We start from the raw sequence: 19,597 nt of genomic DNA, 5'->3' as shown, positions 1-19,597 counted from the left end.
AATAGACTCATTCCCTAGAGTTACATTTTAACAACCCAACCACACTGATTAAAAAAATGTAAAATATTGGTTTCATACAATAATTTCCAAGTATCCAACCACAGAGTCTAAAATGAGAAAACTACATTATGCTGAAGCAATATGACTCCTTCTGTTGGGTCTACACTTCAATGCCTACTGAGAGTGAAATGGTGAGAGTAGATCCCATAAATTAGTGATTCAACAGCTGTATTCTCCATGGGGGGAAAAAAAAAAAGTAATTCCCTTTCTCCACCCTGTCCCAAAATACAAAGCAAGAGATGCATGTTGCAAATTCATAAGGACTAGAATCTCTTTTAACAAGATACGTGCAAATACTTTGTGAAGCTACAGCTAAGTTTTTACTTTTGATCCACATCAAGCTCATGAATCCTGTTTCCAAAGCAGTGAAATACTAAATAAAGACAGTGAAACAGAGTGCAGGACAGGGGGGGTTTTTGTTTGGTTTGGGTTTTAATATAAAATAAAGAGGAGAGAATAGGTGCTTTTTCAGCTTATATTTTGATTTTATTTCTAGTGTGATTATCATTGGGAGCATTTAGACAGTACTGAATAGCTCTAGTGTTCAAATGATTTCAAAGAAACTCTGCAGACTTCCTCACCTCATAATCTCAAAGTAATTGGTCCAAACATGTCAAGAATAAGCATTTCTTCAGTGACTTCACGCTGGTTTGCAGTCACCACGTGTGATTGTGTCAGAAGCATTCCTAGCAGCAATAGTTCAGTACATATATACACCATGGAGCCTAAACTATCAAACTCAGACAAGACCCACAGTCACTCAGGTGAAAGAACCTAAGCCACCAAACTCAGGCTTCAATTAAGCTACCAAATCATAACTTCTAAATTTGCTGATAATTACCATTACTGAGCATGTAAATGAGATGTTAAATTTCTGAATGGCTGAAGAGATAAAGCAGAGGTAATTCTCTTCCATCTCCACAGAGCAGTTACCAGTTTGGCTTTGATCTTCCCTTCCAAAAGATGATAGCACTAGGGAAATAGCCTCTCTATATAATGAATAATCTACCCCAAACCCCACAAAATGTTTATTACATTGTTTCATTACAGTATTATTGCATCTGAACATATATTCTTTTACTCACCTCTATATTTCTTAATTGTTAAAGCAATCCAAAAGGTTATGCTCCATATGTTAAAGCTCTCTTTCTCTCTGTGGGACCATAAAACTGAACGAAAGCAAGCAGCATCTACCAGAATATTCTCTTCTGCCTGCATGTCTTATTCAGCTACAAAAACAAATGTAACAGCACTAATACTTGAGCTCATTATCATTATTTTCTACAGCTGGCCATATCCCACAAGTGTAACTTAATTCATAAAAACCAGTTTCACCTGGAAAACCTTTGACATATTCAATCGCATTTTCACTTGTATGTTCTAGCTACTGAAAACTTCTAATACAGATTTTAATTTTTTTTCTTTTTTACCTTCAATATTTAACCTTAAATTTACTTCTGGGAAAGAAAAAAAAATTCTCAAAAATGAGATGAGAGACTGTATGAGGAAAAGGGATATGTTTATGTGATACATAGTACTATACTTGTCCATATGAAATACAAAAAAACTGCAAAGTGTATCTTTTGTATCAACTAAGGCCAACTAATCAGCTCTCAGGTCAAGAGGTATTTGCTATTAAGTTTAAAAAACTAGCACAGTACCTTTCTCATTAATTTTAAACAAGTGTTACCTGAAATGAATGTGTTTCAGTTGATAAGATCAAGCTTGCTACTGGTGCCTTAAATCATATGTATAAGTGAGCAAATCCTCCCACCTACCACTTCAAACACACCACCTCCCCTGTTCATCTTTTCTCACTTCTGTTTCCAATTCAATTTCTTTTCACTGCAGTGAATACATACTTCTGTTGATCTCATGGTCAGCTGGATTCCTTGACTGGTACTTACCTCAGCAAAAGTTTCTTAAACACCTAAATAAGACTCTGCAAGTCAATGCTTAAGAGGAAAAACCTTTGCAGACATGCTGAGTGTGAGAGTTTCTATAGCTTTATAACCAAGAGGAAAAAGTAGTTCCTGCCTCCCCAAGATGTTGACATTTTATAAATCTGGTGGGTACCATCTCTAACTCCATAGCCAGTTATACAAACTATAGAAATAGCAGTGAATTTATCACTGTGGTTAAAGCTTATGTTGGTAAGTAATGTAATATTCTAAACCAGCCTATTAAAATTTAGGAGGAAGTGCAATTATTGTCTCTTGTATAGAAGCAGAAGTTTCCTAAATAAATAATCAGCATACAGATAATCAGCATCAAGTCACTCAACAGTTATAGCTAAAACTGAACTGGAGCATACACAGCACATCTGTACATTTACAAGCACAAGCTCCCCAGATGTTATGAATTACTATCTTTACCAGTTGCCTCCCAAAAGTGTTGACTTAAAGAAAATGCACTGAACAGTGGAGATGTTCATAGCAGGAATTGTCAACAGAACTAAATTCAACAGTAAAAGATCTGTAGATATGTGTATGATCCAAAGGGTAAATGTCACAGAGCTATTACTGCTCGGGTGCATTACAGGGACATTACTTTCAGCTGTACTTGAGGATACAATCACAGAGAGTTCTACTACCTTACTTGCAACATGCTATTTATTCAAGTTTAGCTGTGTGCAACAGGCAACAAAGTATCGTAACCTAATTCACAGTACCCCGAATCATTTTAAATTACCAGACAACTCTGAACGATATGGGAGATTTGAGAGTTTCATACCGCAGTATAGAAACTCATCTTTAAAAAGGAGACATCAAATTCCAAACTTTATTTAGAGAAGACGAGAGAGAAAGGGAAAACCAGTTAATGACACAGCACTCCAGGAGGCAGTTCAGCATTACCGATAGCATTCATTTATTGCCCGGACGGTGCGAGCCCGTCCCGTGGCTGCCGGAGAGGTACAGCAGAGAGCTCCATCAGTTCTGCCGCCCCTGACATTTCCCACACCGCCGCCCGCAGCAGCGTGCAATTCACACCAGGGAGAGCCCAGCTCCCCCACTTGGACCCGAACGCCAGCAGGAGTTTCCCAACTGAACATGAAAAAAATTAATTAAATAAATAAACAAACACCCCCAAACTCTCACAGACTTTTTAACAGCAGGGTCGTGGCTGCGGCGGGCACGGAGCGGTTCCGCGGCTCCGGAGCGGCGGGCGCGGGGTCCCCTCGATCCCCCGTGTCCCCCGCCCTCCCTCCCGCGCCAGGTGCGCTCCGCCCGCGGGCCGTACTCACAGGGACACGGTGCGGTTGGGCAGCACGGCGGGCTGCAAAGTTTCCACCAAGTCTCCGCCGGTGCAGACCACTTTGATGCGGAGGGCCGGGCGGCCGGGCCCCTTGGCGCGCTCGGCGGCGCAGAGGCAGCGGTCCACGATGAGGTCGGGGCAGTTCCTGCTGCCCCCGCAGAGCCCCAGCGCGGCGGCCAGCAGGCAGAGGCGGGGGCACAGCCCGCGCATGCTGAGCCAGCGAGCGGGAGCCGCCGGCAGCCGCGCCGCGCATGGCACGCGTCCGTCCGCGCCGCTCCGCGGGCCCTGCGCGCCTCCCGCGCCCACCCCGCCCCGCCTCTCGCTGCGGCCGGCTCCGCTCGCAGGGACCCCCCCTTCCTCCTCCTCCTCCTCCTCCTCCTCCTCCTCCTTTCTCCGAGGAGCCGCCGCTCCTTTCCTGCCGCAGCCCGGGCGGCCGCGGCGCTGGGCGGACCCCGCGGCGCTCAGCCGCCCCCCCGCCGCTCCCTCCCGCCCTCCCTCCCGCCGCCGCTCACCGGGCGCGCCCCCCGGGCCGGCAGCCGCGCCCCGCAGCGCCCGGAGCGGCGCTACCTGCGCCCCGTGCCCCGGCGGGGTCCGCGCCCCGGGGAAAGCGGACAGATGCGCCAAGGACGCGCCGCAGACCCGAGAGGCGCGGCCAGCCCGGGCGCGGGGCAGGAAATCGGGAGCTGGGAAAATCGTGCGGGTCCGGAATGCAGTTTTGAAAATAGCCACCTTTGGTAGCGCTCTTGAGGAGCACGTGTGCTCAGTGCTGTTCGCACCTATGGCTGTGGGAAACACGCTTCGGGACTTGGGCAAGGGGCAGTGCGGACCAAGAGACAGGACAGTCCAGCCAGTGCCACCGGGAAGGGTCGCTGCAGTTAGCTGGCTTCAGACACCTCAGAAAATGCTGTGAACATGACCTAAGCCAAGGTTTGATCAGTCAAAGACTCTTCATCATCCTGGTCAACGAGCATGTTTCTTCTCTACTTGTGCATCTCTGTCCTCTATGGCACTCGGTGGCTTTGGAGCATCCTCAATAGTTATTTTCTGATCTGACTAGTAACTTCTAGGCTAGGTTTTCAGCATTAACAACAAGCTACCCCGTTTTGGGTTTTTTGGTTGGTTGTTTGTTTGTTTTTTTTTCCTAGAAGTGAACAAAAAAATTCCACATTGTACCAGCAACTTCCATTTTTAATGGCCCTTTGCTAAAAGAGCAGGTTCCTTGTCTTCACTTGCTGGATGGAGACTCACAATGCACATCTTCACTGCAGCATCTAGGCCAAAGTTAGTAATAGTCTGCCATAGCTATAAAGCTATTTTAAGAAATTACTTGGGTTTTATAAAATAATATTTTATTATAGCCCCTTAGGGAAGATTTGTCTTGCACATTTACAGTGCCTGTTATCACTCTTTAATACCTAATTGGAGCCTTTAGGCACTACAGTATTAATAAGTGATAGAAGGGGTAGTGGCCTTGTGAAATTCAAGGGTAATAGGAAATTTTTCTCCAACAATCTTTTTCTGAACAGTTGTTGATTTAAAAAATCATAAATATTACAACCTCTGCTCTTTTATTTTTAAAAGCAAAGTTGTGTAAGGCTTACTGGCAGGCAGCAAAATGGATTGTATTTCAGGAGACCACTCAACATTGCTATGGTTGCATGATGTTATTTATCATAAAGAAACCCAATGTATTTAATTTTGAAAATGCTCTTTTAGCTTTGAAAAATTCTGTCACATCCACACTGTTTTTGAAAGTGCAAGTGAAGAATATGCACTTATTAAGATGGTAGCATAGATTTTGCTCAGAGTTTACCTTGCTGAGAAGAAATGGAATTTTTCAGTCAAACTCAGCCCTTAAACATATGCTATCAGAATTTTAACATTTTTTCCTACTTCACTGATGCTGAAAGTTTTTTTTTAAATACTGTTTCATTAGGGAATAAGAAGGTTTGCATTCACATTGAATCCATCTATCAAATTCTAGAATAAAGGCAGAATAGGAATTATTCAAAACATTAGAGGCAAAAAATAAGAGGAAACTCCCCTCCATTTCCTAAGGCATTTTTTTTCTTGCTTTATTACACATAAACACAAAAAGTTCAGCCATCTTCAATTTTTCTCACTGACATCTACAAATATCAAGAACATCAAATTTTAGACAATTTAAAAGCACAGATGATGGTTCCTCCCTGAGATCTCACAGTCCAAACAATTCCCCAGTCAACTCCAAAAGGACTGGAGCACCAAGAGAGCTCAATGCTGCTTCAGCTGTCACCAGCCAGCACAGCAGAACATTTAATGCAGGCAGGAGCTGGTCATTTTCACAGACTCTGAAAGATACAACTTCCACCCACTCATGACATGCAAACAACTAAATTTCCCATGGCTTAGGACAGCACTACAATCCTGGATTCCCTTGTAGGAGGCGAAGAAAGAAACTTGTGGTGCTTTGATTTGAAAAGCAGCCAACATTGCGCTGTGTTTGGGGTGCAAAGTGCCAGTTTTAGACAAACTGTGTGCCTGCAGCTGGGGTACCACCTTCGAGCACTGACACAGCAGATAGCATGGAGAGGTCATGAGCTCCTTAGCTGGGGGTTGGTGTGTGCAAAGAGAGAATTATGAGGTTTTTTGAAGTCAAAGATACTTGGAGAATTTAGGTGTCTGTGATGTTAAACAGAATGGAGAAATTTTTCTAATTAATATTTGAACTTATAGCCTTCAATTTCTCCTAAATCTTTCTAAATCTAGCTCAAAGTTATTGCCCACCTACATTGAAAGAACACACTTTAGGATATCTCTCCTTAGAGTTTTCTGTCTTGGTTTAGTCAGGAATCAAAATAGGATATGTGCTGGTCTACTTTTTCACACAAAGCCAAACAAGACCTTAAACACTTGAGAAGTCCTAAAATGCCAGTTGTGATTACATGAAGCTTCTGGCTGACAGAAACAAGACCAGAGGTTCACTTGAAACATGAAAAAATTTCTACTTTTAAAATTTATTTATAGTTAAATTTTTGCTTTAGCTATTTGATTAAATAATAGAACTGAGGGATTCATTTTCTTAGATCAAGGAAGTAAGAAAATTACTAAATGTGCCTATTTTATTTATATTTTTATTTCCAAGCATCAAAAGCTTGAAGTTTTTTTAGTAGATCTATCTGTATATCCACACACCAGGACCTTATTACAGTACTTGAGACAAATTTTATCCTGTGGCTAAATGTGTAAGTGTTAAAAGGGAATGTAAATTAATTTAGGAATATAATGCTAAAATAATATTAGTCTGAATGAATATGAACAACATAAAAAGGAATCAAAGGTTAGAGAGACAGGTGATTCACTGAACTACAGGTTTACATTTCATTTAGATCACATTCCCAAGCCCAAAAAAGCAGCAGCACCTGCTAAGCATCACAGGACATTACACAGCAATTAAGTAACAAGAATGTGTTATACAATAATAGGAAATATGGGGAGGCAGAATGTAAATAAGTGAATTTGAATTTTGTCAGGATTTCAAAATTGCATGTTAGTATTGGAATAGAGCCATGGAAACTTGAATAACCACAAGCAGGTTTTGGTCATGGCTTTTGTTTCATTTCTTATCCAGAAGTTGGCATTCTATCAGCCCTCTAATTCCTTGAACATTGACTCTACTACTATTGATAGTAGTAAAACAATGCATATTTGCTCCATTTCCTCCATCACCTCAGTTCCCATCACTTTTATTCCATCGTGACTGTATCTCATGCTGCTCATCACATCAGCACAGCACAAGTGTCTGTAAGCCTTTGCAATAGAATGATTGAAAAACAAACCAAGAAATTATTTGTTGCAGAAAAAAGATAGGTAAAGTAACTGAGAGAAAAAAAATCCGGAGTGTGTTTCCACTGGGATGCTTGGAATCCTATAAAAAGATATTATTTGGAAGGTGATAGAGGAAAGACATAAGAATGGATAAAAATATGCAGTACAACTTTCATGTAGAAAGGACCCAAAAAATTTTACCTTCACACACAATGAACTAATAATACATCAGTATTAGAGGTGAGATAGTCCTGGTCCATAAATAGGCTCATGTAAGGCACTGGTGATATTAAAACACAGAGAATAAAACAACAGAAGCAAAATTGTTCAGGTTTGCTACCAACCACTGGATAAAACTGAGTGCAGAAACAGACTCTGAGCAAAACCATCCTGGTGTTATTTAACAGACTGAGTTATCTCTTAAGGAAATGTGGAAACTGAGTCATTCTGGACTGGAGTAATTGGAGCAGGGAATCATATACTGGAGGAACAATACTGTATTAGAAAGGATTTCCATATCTGCTATTCTGCACTGCTTTTATATTAAGAAACTGTATTGTAAGAAACCTTCAAATATGATTGCATTGCTTCCCTACTGCTTACATTTCTTCAGCATATTCACATTTATATATAATATCTGAAATCAAAAGGGGTCTGAGCACTTCAGTCCTCACAGGGCACCAGGTTTCCAAAAAGGTGCATTGAACTATTCATTGAAGTAAGGAAGTCCTTGAAGTTAGAGACCTCTTATACAAAATCTGGCTTTATTTGCTTTAGCAGAGACCAATGTTAAATTCTGATCAAAACTAAGATGTTGCTCTGAAATCACAAGCAAATAATAATAAGCTATCAGTGGGTAGGGGAATAATTATCACAAAAATATCAACAGAGAAATAAATTATATTTGAAGAGAAAAAACTCAAGTGTTTGATTTTTCTCAATACTGAGGCAAGTTTTCCTCCAATGAATACTGCAGGGTTATTGCCAAATAATACAAAGTCCCCTTTCCCCAGGAAAATCATACCTACAAGGGAGTACATATCAGTGTAAATTTCTGATGACCACCAAATACAGCTCCAGCTGTTGCCAGGTCCCTCTGCTGCTTCAGAGAACATATTGAAATTGTTCAGAAATCCTGCTGATGGCACATATATTTTAATGTTCTAGCCTTCATCTCTTCATGCTGTTTTATTTACTTGTGCAGTAGCAGAATAACAACACTTTTGAATGGTCAGCCAAAGGAGAAGCAGCTTTAACTTTGTACCTCCTGAGGTCTCACAAGGGCAAGGTTCAGGCTGCAAAACTGCACTGGAAATTGAAATGCTGTCCTGCAGAAGTCAGAGCAGAAAGTGCAGAAGGGATGGCAGCTGCCTTCTGTCCCACAGACCCAGGCATGGAATGCAGGGCTTTCAGGAGCCACCCTCTTTCTCACACACGTGGTTCCAAGATACACTGGGAGGACATATTTTTGGATGTTGATGTACACATGCCAGTGCTTCTCAGTGTTTTTCATTCCTAAGACACATGAGAATTCTGACTGATTTACCAGCATGCCTTGCATCAGGGAAAAAGGGAGAGAAAAAAGAAAAATGTAGCACCCTGAAAACGGACTTTTTTTCAGGTAGAGAGATAGTTCAAGTTTTACTTTCCTATCATAGAAAAATATTTATTCTCTCTGTCATCTCCCTGCATTAAGAAGGTCAAATGAGTCTTTTCCACACCTTCCTGAATTATAAAGATCTCTTAATACTCTCCTCTGTGCTTTTAGATGTGTCATATTAGTCACTCTCTTCATTGCAGATGAGACAAAATGATAAGTGGATATTCTAAAGTCAGAAGATGGCAAGGGTCAGATATGAGCAGCAAAAGCAGCATGTGCTTGTGCCCATGACAGAGGGTTGGAATGAATGATCTCTAAAGTCTCTTCCAACCGTAACCCTTCTATGATTGTATGATTCTGTAACTTCATTAATGGACTTTAAATACACCTTACAGTAGTCATTAATGGAGTTTAGGGTTGTAATGTGGTCAGAAAATGCCAGGATGATTTCTGTCTGACAGAAGATCTGGACAACACCTGATCCAAGTTCCAAATTAAAACAGCTTCAAAAGTACATTTGGTTGCCCAGGGTTTGTCCAGTGGTATTTTGAATCACTGCACTGAAGAGGATTTCCCTTTAGTTTGGCCATCCTTGCTGCAAAGGTCTGTTTTTTCCTTTGCTCTTAGAATAATTTCCCTTGCTGCAGATTGTATCTATTCCCTCTTCTTTTGCTGTGAACCTCTGAAAAAAAAGTTTATCTTTCCCATCTGCTCTCCACCTACCCATGAGATAATTGAAGACAGCATTAAGATCCTCCCTTTGCCTCCTCTTCCCCAGGCAGAACAAACCCTGCTCTCTCCTTTATAACTCAGGTGTGGCAGCCCCCCAGCAATCTCCAACAAGGTAAAACCAGTTTATCAATGCATTTTTCTGCATGACTCTCCCATCTTGTGACAATATATGGATGGTGCAAAATCAAAGTAGTTATTGCTTTATTATTTCCCTTATTAATCAACTTAATGGCGAGGATTTCCAACAAGCTGATGGGTTATGTGCTATCATTCAGGCAGTGAATTAAAAAGACATAATAACCTAACCCATATTTCATTGCTTGGGAGTTTATTCCCTTGTAGCAAAAGAGGAAAATGGTGATTTATAATCTGAAAGACAATGAATAAAATAAGAATCTCATTATATAATAAATGCTTAAAATAGACAAAATGTTGCTTTGCCTGTTACATTTCATCTCTATCACTCACTTACATGGAATCCAATCAGAATGCCAACAGTAGCCTGATAGAGAAGGTTCCATGAACAGCTAGTTATTCCAATTACTTACTAGCTTGTATTTAAATGGCCAATTTCCTGTCTTTACAGGGAAAAAAAAATCCAAATACTAAATGAGAACTTTTTTCTTATATGAACACACATGATTTAAAAATAAACTATACAGTGGCTTGAACTAATTTTGTAGAGGATTTAAGTGAAGTCATATTTTGTGGCCAAGATAGAAAGTCCATTGGTAGAAATACTAACATGAAGAGCCAAGAAATTCAATTATCACTAACAGCTGTGCAACGTTCTGCTAATATCAATAATCCTGCAGTTCAGATAAACTCTAACACACTTCCATCATATTCCTGAGTTCCTTCTGTAAAAACAAATTTCTGTCCCTGTTGCCTTACAAGCAGAAAGTTGCATCTATTGTTTTCTGTCCCCTTATTCCCACTTTAATTTCATTTCCCACTTCAAAACACTTGAAATTCTTGTGTCATTTACTGCTATGTATTGTTTCCTTAAAAATCCTTTGGAGACCTCATATCTTCCTCTAACTTAAAAGCGTTTTAGAAACTGATCTCTTCTGCCAGGTAGATGCCTTCTTCCCTCTATTTCTAATGTCTTTGGTTTTTCCAGTAATTCTGGACTTTGCTTTAATACTTCTTATGCCTTCTTAGTGGGCATCATGTTTCCTAAGACATCATACCCATTTATGTCATCTGTCTTGGTACTTTTGGAAAGAAAAACCTTCAGTGTTGAATTGAAGTGCTGTGTAACTAAAGTAACACATGCAGCAACAGCAGCAAATGTCAATAAAGAAAACACTTTAAAGCAGTGGAATTACAGGAATGAATATAAAAATTATATGTATTTGCAAATCTTACTTGCTGTTAAGCATAACAGAAATGATTCAAGAAAATATTATTGCTTTTAAAGGGCCCCACCTGCTTCTGAATCTTTGGTATCAGGCCTGAAAGCAGAGAATGTAGCTGTTTCCTTAAAACTCAGAAATGGCAATGTCCAAAAAGCCTATTGTGAAAAGAATTATTTTTAAAATCCTTTTCAAACTATTATTCTTTATGCTTTTCTTGTAATTTGTAGTTTTCCCAGTCTTTCCTAGCCTCCTCTCTTAATATGGAAGCACAATTGGAATACTGAATCACACTCCAGAATGGCAGCGATTGGTGTGGATGTGGTGTTAATTGAGTTGGGAGACATTCCTTACCAGATGGATATGGATGTTTGTGAATGCATAATGGCCCTTTAAGAAGCTTAAGAGAAAAGTATGAAACCTTTTACAAGCAGCATTCCAAAGCAGGACTGCCAAAAGCAAGTGCACATAAATAGCTCTGATAATTGGAGCCGTATTCCTGCCCTCAATCCTGCAGCAGAGCAGGGCTGCTGACCACACACCATGGCTGGATTAGCCACCTGGGCTGGCACTCAAGTTGCCCTCATCTTCTAGCAAATACCAGAAATTCAGGGTTGTCCTCTCAGCCAGAGCTTTGGTATTCGTTTGTCACCGAACAGAATTTCCCACTTTCTGCACACAAGTGGATTTTCAGATCTCGCATTTGTTTTAAAAGCAGCTGCAGGTTGGTGCAAAGACCTGGCCCCACCAGGTACACATCTTCTCCAGGCACAGCAAGTCCTGTCCTCAAATCAAAAAAAAGGGGGAAGATGACATTAAATGCATCAGAACAGAGGTGACTCAAGGAACTGACACCTGAATTTTACATTCTTCTGATTCTATGTTGCAATGGCAGTTTTGATGAGACTGATCAAGAGCCATCTACGTAATACTACTTGTTATCTATTTTCTTTATCTAAATTTTAAAAAACATGTGTATGGCATATGTTTCTCATCGTTAACTATGACCTTTGTTTATTTATAGTTTTAAAACCTCTGACTACTGCCAGACACTATTAAAAATAAACATTTTAATTGTTTTCATGTTTTATCCTCCCCTCCCCTTTCCACCCAAATCTGACAGGATGAAACATTGTTTTTGCTTGGGATATAGCTGCTTCTGCTGCAACAAAAAAAAGGACTAGAAGGAAGTTGTATAATATTTTCAGAATAGTTTCATATTCAACAGTCTGGAAACAAAGCAACTGCATCTCCCAGCCCTCTTTAAGATAAATCTCCCCATTCCCAGGCTCTGCCTTCAGCTGAGGGTGCAGAAATGAGAACTGAATTGCTCTTCTGCCTTCAGCTCAGCCTAACTTAGCTCCTTCTTGCCAGCAACACGGCCCCAGTGTGAGAGGCCATCTTCATTTCCACATAAACAAATAGCTGGACTGTTCAGTCAAAGGTGGGTTTTGTTTCCACAGGCCTATGAAAAGCCTTCTGCATCAAAAATTAATTGCTTTAACAACTTTAAGCGTTTTGAGTTTGTTTGCTTTTTGCCATTTGTGTTTTTGTCTATTTTGGTTTGGGGTTTTCTTGCACAGGTTTAAGCATTTAATTACAGACCAAGTGCAAAGGGGTACAAAATACCAGAGAAAAGTTAAACCACAACTTTTTCCAGTCTTTCTGATCAGCTGGCTTTTGTGCTCCATTACACAGACCAGTCTTTTCTGTTTTGGGGGTACAAAGCCCCATGTTCAGGGAATCTTCTTGGCACCGTGCATTTTACTGCATGAAATCCATCACTTTACCAGAATTGCAGTGCCTAAATCTCTTAAGCGAGATGCTGGGAAAACAGATAATTAAGGGTGCTAATTAAAGGCGCTTCTAACCCTCCTGCAGTATTATCTGAAATTCTAGGTGTACATACCAGAAGAAGTAAGTTCTTTTTTTGATACCTGATATACCTTTTTTTCTGGAGTGTTCTACTTTCCCAGCCAACAGCAATGACCAAAGTTGGAGAGAAACTGACTGAAGAACTGATTTGGCTGAATCAGTTTCCTAGTTTGAAAAGGGACTATGTGTCACAGTTTTCCTTTATTCCATTTGCCTTTGTTTGAAGTTAAATCTCCTTAGGCAAAGCCATTCTTAGTAGGTGTGCCTGGCACAAGGGACCCCAGAGAGTTGGGTGCAGTTTTTGCCAAGCAGAATAGGAGCAGCATCACATAACATAACATGCTCAGAAACTAAAAGCAAAGGACACCAAAGAACTCTCTCATCTTTGGGGTAAAGGAAAAAAACCTTAAAAAAGGGCAAATAATGTAGCTAACCCTCGTCCTCCATTCCTGTGAGGGTTCCCAGCTCTTCCTTCTTCTGCCTTTCATTCTCATGATGAGGTAAAATATCCCACAGCTAGAAGTACCAGGTGAAGGAAAAACAGATATACAACTTATACAACTAGGATATTTAGGGGCAGCCTGTCAGATGGTGAATCAGCACAGTTCTGATAAAAAGAGTCCACTAAAATGCATCTTCTCTTTAAAGATTAATCTTCTTCCCAGACAAAGAGGGAAAAAAAATATTCTCAGCCCTTGGTAAAAACTAATTAGTGAGTGTATGTGTCTGTCTGGGGCAGTGGAGGTGTCCAGAGAAGTCAAGAATGGAAGTTTTTTCATGGTTCCTGATGTGTCTGGGAAGCAGGTAGAAAACAGGGAGGGAACAGTTAAAACAGAGAGATCACATGTTCTTTCTTTGCCCACCTTTTCTTTGGTTAGGATGACTTCTGGTCTTTGAACATAAATTCCTTGTGAATATATTAATTTATTTCTTTGATCTTTTTCTGCTCTCTGTGTTAGATCCCTTCATTCAACAGGCTGCAAGTGGTATTTCTGATTCCTCCTCTGTCTGCAGCTGTATCTTGATGGCAGAAGTGAAACCAACCTTCCTTTCAGGTAGGGAAGTCCATGGCCTGAATGAGAGGTCTGTGTTTCAGAGGTGTGCTCCTCCATCCCATCCCAGCAGGTGCCACTGCACCTCGTGCCTCATTCCCTCCAGGCACAGCAGTCACACTGTGCTGATGGAGCAGGGACCTGCCCGTGCTGACTGAAAAGTGACAGTCTCACCTCAAGGGGAACAGTGGTGGAAAATCTGACTGCAGAAGTTTCCAACCTCAGTTCCACCGTGCTTGGGAGCTGCTGCTATGTTGAGGTAACAGAAAAGCTTTCAGTTTCCAGAGAAACTGTGAAAATCAGGTGTCTTCATGTGCTGGTGCTACTGTTCACAGCCCCTGTCCCACATGCCCTGAGTGGATGTACTGAAGCATGTACAGCTGGAAAACCAGTGAGGCTCAATGCAGCCTCCTGATTCCCTGTTCACAGACGAGCAAAGCTCTGCTTTTGTCTCCTGACTATACCACCATAATTTACAATCCCAATTCATAACCCAGAATTACTACTGAGTATTTGAATCACCCAGGCAAATAAAATATTTCTAAGTTATGGTGTAATTTAAATTAGTGACAGTATTTCCACTGAACTTGCATAGCCAGACTTTCACCTACTAAATCTTGACAAAATTAATAATAAGCCATAACAAGTAATCACTTATTAGTAATCAGGGACTTCAATGATGTCCTGACAGCTTGGTATTCTGCATAAGAGAACTCTAAGGGTTTCCTGAATTTTGTCCAAAATAGAAATAAAATACCACAGCCATTCAGAAAAAAAAAAAAAAAAAATTAGATGCCCAAACTCTAGTTTTGTGTGTTTGGGGAGAGACCTAATATTTGTCAGAAGCCTAAGAAAATAACATTGGATGTTTAATACTTCAATTCTCATTAGGTGCAAATAAATCAATTAGTTATGAACAGCTCTGACTCTCCTTGTAAACAGTCTAAAAGCTACACATACTGATTTTTAGAGCCAGGGTAAAAGTTCTCCTGCTTTATTTATAGAGGTGGAGAGAGACAAGGATATCCTTTGGACTACTGCAGCTCAAAACTCAAAAAGAGTTTCCTGCTTCCAACTGTGTCACTAGGAAACAGGAAAATCAAAAAAGAGTATTTACCAAAAAAAATTCCTCTAGTTTGTATATATTATATCAAACTGCTATTACTGCTGGCCATGAGAAAAAAAGCTTAACAGCTAGTCTTTCTTGACTTTAGGCTATTTATTATCATAGATTTACACTTCTGAAATCATAGTTAACAGCAGAATTCCTCTGTGTTCGAAGCATATTTATAGTCTAGGAATAGCTATTGCCAGAGGAAAGAAGCAAGAGGGTCAGGGGACAAGCAAATTAAAAACAAACCCAAAATAACCCAAGGATGTACTGCTTTGGTAAATATAAACTTATTTTCAATGTTATTTTTGCAAAAAGGATGTCTATATTGGATCAATAATAATGTATTTATTAAACTTACAGGAACCCATGAGATATTTATTTTCACGTGAAACAAAGCCCTGAAATCCGTAAAGGTGACAAGGAGACTTAATAATGCATTCCCCACCCCCCAATGTGTGTTAATCCTGATTAATCCCAATTTTAATGATATTTTACAGCCTGAATTTTTTTATTTGTTACCACAACACACAGAAAATACTTAGCATGGCTGCCAAATTTGTCTAATCCTTCACTCTGAGTAAAACAAAATAGTAGTAGTCAGTGTTTTCTTCTACTAGAGGAAAAATCCTCCTAGCTACCTTTTTCTGAAGATGCACATCTGTATTAAAGCTCTTTAGGAGGGTCACCCACTTGCTTGTTGTTTCAGCATAAGCCATGCACGTGGTATCAGATGGTTTTCAGGAATCCCTTCTTTCTGTCATTCCAAAGAGTACCACAGTATAAACACCCGTGGATGTTGGTGAACACCAAACACATGGAAAGATAAGTCTTATGAAGACCTGTAGAAATGTGAAGTATTCTTAAACAAAACAAAACAAACAAACAAACAAATAAATACAACTTCCCCCCACAAAACCAACAGCAAACCACAAACCAACCCTCCCCGTGAAATACCACAATACACAACACAAACAGTAAAAAACTCAGTATTGTCATTTGCAGGGGGTCAGGTGCCAGAAAAAAATAAATTAAGAAAACATTGCTTAGCTGAGGTCTGATCTGCAAGGTTCATAGAACATTTGAAAAAGTCATTATACAGGAACATGTCAGTCAAGAGAGCAGCTCTCTGGTAGTCTCAGTTTCAGAAACAAGTACATGGCCACTGCAAGGGTGTCAGATAAGCTCAGCTGGAAGTGCTGGGCTGAGTCACAGCCTTACAGCCTCTCTCCATTTCTCAGTTTGTCCTCTGTAAAGGTTTAACCTTTCGCATTTCAAACAGATCTTCAAAGGCATCTTACTGCCATCAATACTGGGACCAAGTTTCACCCCATGGCTTGATTCTCCTGTCCAGGCTTTCAGTCTGGTACAGAAAAGTATGATCTAAAATAAGTCAAGTGATCCAACCTTCTTTGAATGGAGTAAGTAAACAGTACTTCCTTATCAGGCCATGCTAGGTAGAAAACAGTTTTGTTTGATATTTTTAATTATTGGATACCTAAGTAAACTTATGGTTGGCTGTGATTACTGATCATGAATAAGTTCAAATATTGTCATAGCTGATAAAACTTTTAGATGGTTGCATGGCTAAGTTCTGCTGCAACAACAGCTGACCTTAAATAATCATACATTTTTTAATAATCTCTTCATCTAATGTCCATTTCCTCCTCAGCCCAAGTACTTGTATATTTCAGAGAATGGTTTAAGCATTAGGAATGTGTTTTGAAGCCAATTGTCTTGGGTTTATTTTCATTCTAAAAAAAAAAAACAAAAAAACCACACAAAACAGAAAGAAACTACCACTTTTAAAGGGGACAACTTCAACGTATTGTTTCTCCTCTTGTATAATGGACATTTTTGCTGAAGTGCTCAAAATCAAGTCAGTGGTGACTTTGCTGATATCCCAATAGCCTGAGGAATGTCTTCAAAGACTCTGAGGGTGAAAAGCAGAGACTGGGCTGGCAAAGGTCAGTGTTGGGCACCCTCTGCCTCAGCACAGTTGTACTGAAATGCAGAGCATAAAACAGCACAAGGTTGCCTCAGCCTATTCCCCAACATGAAACACAACATCCAGCATATCCAAGAATTTCCCTTATGCCTACCAAGAGACTTTTAAAATTTAATAAGCTTCCAGAGAAGTTCATAGGTGCATTTCTCCACACTCCTTAAGAATCGACTAAAGAGTAAAATTTAAAATTGATCCGACACTCAATTTAAAAGTAAATGAAATAAAATGGGAGGAATAAGTTTTAAAACTTGCATCTTTTTCCTCAGTGTTCTTGAAATAGTTACAAAAGCGAGACAAAACCCATCAAGAATAGTAATTAAGCCTTTCTTCTCCCTTTTATGTTTTCTGTGATGATTTGAAAGACAGGGTCCATAGAAAAATAAAGGCTTTTTCCCTTTAATTTACATAACCTGACCAATCAGGCTTTGCCTTAACTCACATATTTTAGTAAATTTGTGTTTATGTTATTTTAAAATATTGGGCTTGTGTACAAGCGCATGTTACAAAGCTTCCACATGCATAGTGGAGGCTTTGCTGTCAATTATCAAAATTCTGCAGGCTGATTATGCAAGCTGGAGACATCTGATGCTCCTGTTCATCAGAATTTCTTCACAGGATTACCCAGGAACAGCTCAGAGAGGCCCAAACAGCCCTAGCACATTTAATATTCAGACAGCAACTTTGTGAAGTTCCTATCTGTGTAATGTCCCAAGGCAGCCTGGTGTTCTGCTGGTTACCAGAAATTTCTTTTAGAAAGGGGAAGGAAAAAAACCACACTGTGGAAGCCAGAGAAGCAAATGGAAGTTAGTGCTCACAGGGCCCTCAATGGGAATTAAAATAAATGCTCCTTGTCATTCCACTTACAACAAGGACTTAAAGTCTGGAAGTAAATCAGCAAGAAAAGCTTGTCCTTTGCCTATCTTTTTGCTTTTTGCTCCTTCTTACTAAAATGAATGATTTCTGAGTATCTAAATTGGTCTGAAGAAAGAAAATATTTATAATACATGGGGTGTTTATAATAAAATAGGATTAGTGAATATTTAAACATATAAATCACAAGTGCACTGTAACTATGACACACATGATCTCCCTTACTAATATCCAGAGACTTCCTCAGTGCTGTGACAGGTAGGATAACACAGATTCCTGCTGTCCCCAACCCATTTATTTACTAATGCAAACAGCATTAGACAACTTGCCCTTGTTTTGCTCCGATGGTAAGTAGCTTCATAAGCCCACTGGCTACACAGAGATCATCTTTTTAGATTAGATTACATTTTAAAAAGTCTTTTTGGAGGATCCAATTTTCCACCTTTTTCTTTTAACAGAGTAACCTTTCAAAGACACTCAAATCAAGATTATTTGAACACCAGCAAAATCAAAATCTATCATTGTAATTTCAGTTAACATTGCCCTTCACTAATATATATGCTTGCACTAGGCTTCTTTGAATTTGTGCAGGATATGAAAAGAGAAAACTTTGTGATACCGGCTGAAAGTAGTTAACTGTTGGTGCAAGAAAATAAATTTTATTTCATAAGAAATTTAGGACTGGAATTCATGCAGTTGTAGAATCACTGAGAAATCCAAAATGGTCAGACTGAGCTGTCTTCTCCAGCTTCTCCCCTTACTTTCCATATAACTCAGAGGATATATATGCAATTGTATCACACCTCTGTCCATTCTCCACGCCAGATTCTTAAACTAACACATAAAACATCATAAATCCAGGAGTTATGACACTGTAAATTCACTAGCTTCAGAGAGGTGATACTATATTATTATTATTATATTATATTATATTATATTATATTATATTATATTATATTATATTATATTATATTATATTATATTATTGATGGTATCATACATTTAGGATATTATGCTGTGTCAAGCGAGATGTAAGTTAGAATTAAGAAGGAAATATTTCACAGAAAGAGTGGTCAGATACTGGAATCATTTACCCAGTGAGGTGGTAGAGTCATCATCCCTTGAAGAATTCAAAAAAAGACTGGATGTGGCACTTGCTGCCATGATCTAGTTGAACAGTTAGAACATCGGCTGGACTTCATGATCTTATAGGTCTCTTCCAGTCTTGAATTTCTGTGATTCTGTGATTTGCCAAGAAAAAACTGGTCAATTTTGGTGTGTAAACTTCTGCACTAAACCCTTCTCGAAATAGGTTAAGGGAGTTGTTAAATAAATGAAGGATGAAAAACAAAATTGCTTTGCTTTGTTAATTCTTTGCAGAAATTAATTTGGGGGATATACATTCAGATGTTTTACAGATAAATGTATTAAAGCACCTCAACAGGACTTGAAAGAGCTGCAATCTATCCCTGGCTAAGAAACCTTGCCACTGAGCCTTCTGCATCAATTACTCAGTTCTCTTAAAGATCAAATTGCCATTAATCGCTTTGAAATTTACTAGGACAAATATATAAAATAGTTAATTCTATTGCCTACTTCATGACTTTAATGCTAATCCTTCTTTCAGTTTGCATATAAAGTTCTCATTGATCTCAGCAGCAGCAGGATCAAGGCTTCTGGTAACAATTTTGGAAAGCTAAGGACTTTTTCTGACACCCAAGTAGAAAAGTTTCCGAAGAGCTGACGCAGGAAAGGCCAGATGGAAATTTGTCAATCGCTCTTTCTACATGAGTTGTAAGACTGAGGCTAGGACATGGAGCAGGGCAGTGGATTTATTTTGTTTGGGGGTTTATTTTCTTTTCAAACACA

At 39.5% G+C, this 19,597-nt stretch overlaps 1 protein-coding gene across 1 annotated transcript in view; it reads right to left on the bottom strand.

The window, feature by feature from the left end:
- Positions 1-3,525, bottom strand: part of LOC134421944 (adhesion G protein-coupled receptor A3-like) — a 252,236-nt gene extending 248,711 nt beyond the window's left edge. Inside the window, exon 1 of the mRNA XM_063163434.1 lies at positions 3,305-3,525. Coding sequence (XP_063019504.1) covers positions 3,305-3,525 — 221 coding nt within the window. The remainder of the gene's footprint in view (positions 1-3,304) is intronic.
- Between the last annotated feature and the right edge of the window lie 16,072 nt (positions 3,526-19,597).

This window comes from Melospiza melodia, chromosome 9 (assembly GCF_035770615.1).
Source record: "Melospiza melodia melodia isolate bMelMel2 chromosome 9, bMelMel2.pri, whole genome shotgun sequence".
NCBI lineage: Eukaryota > Metazoa > Chordata > Aves > Passeriformes > Passerellidae > Melospiza > Melospiza melodia.
The sequence above is the reverse complement of the archived record's forward strand: the minus strand, read 5'-3'. Positions and strand labels throughout refer to the sequence as shown.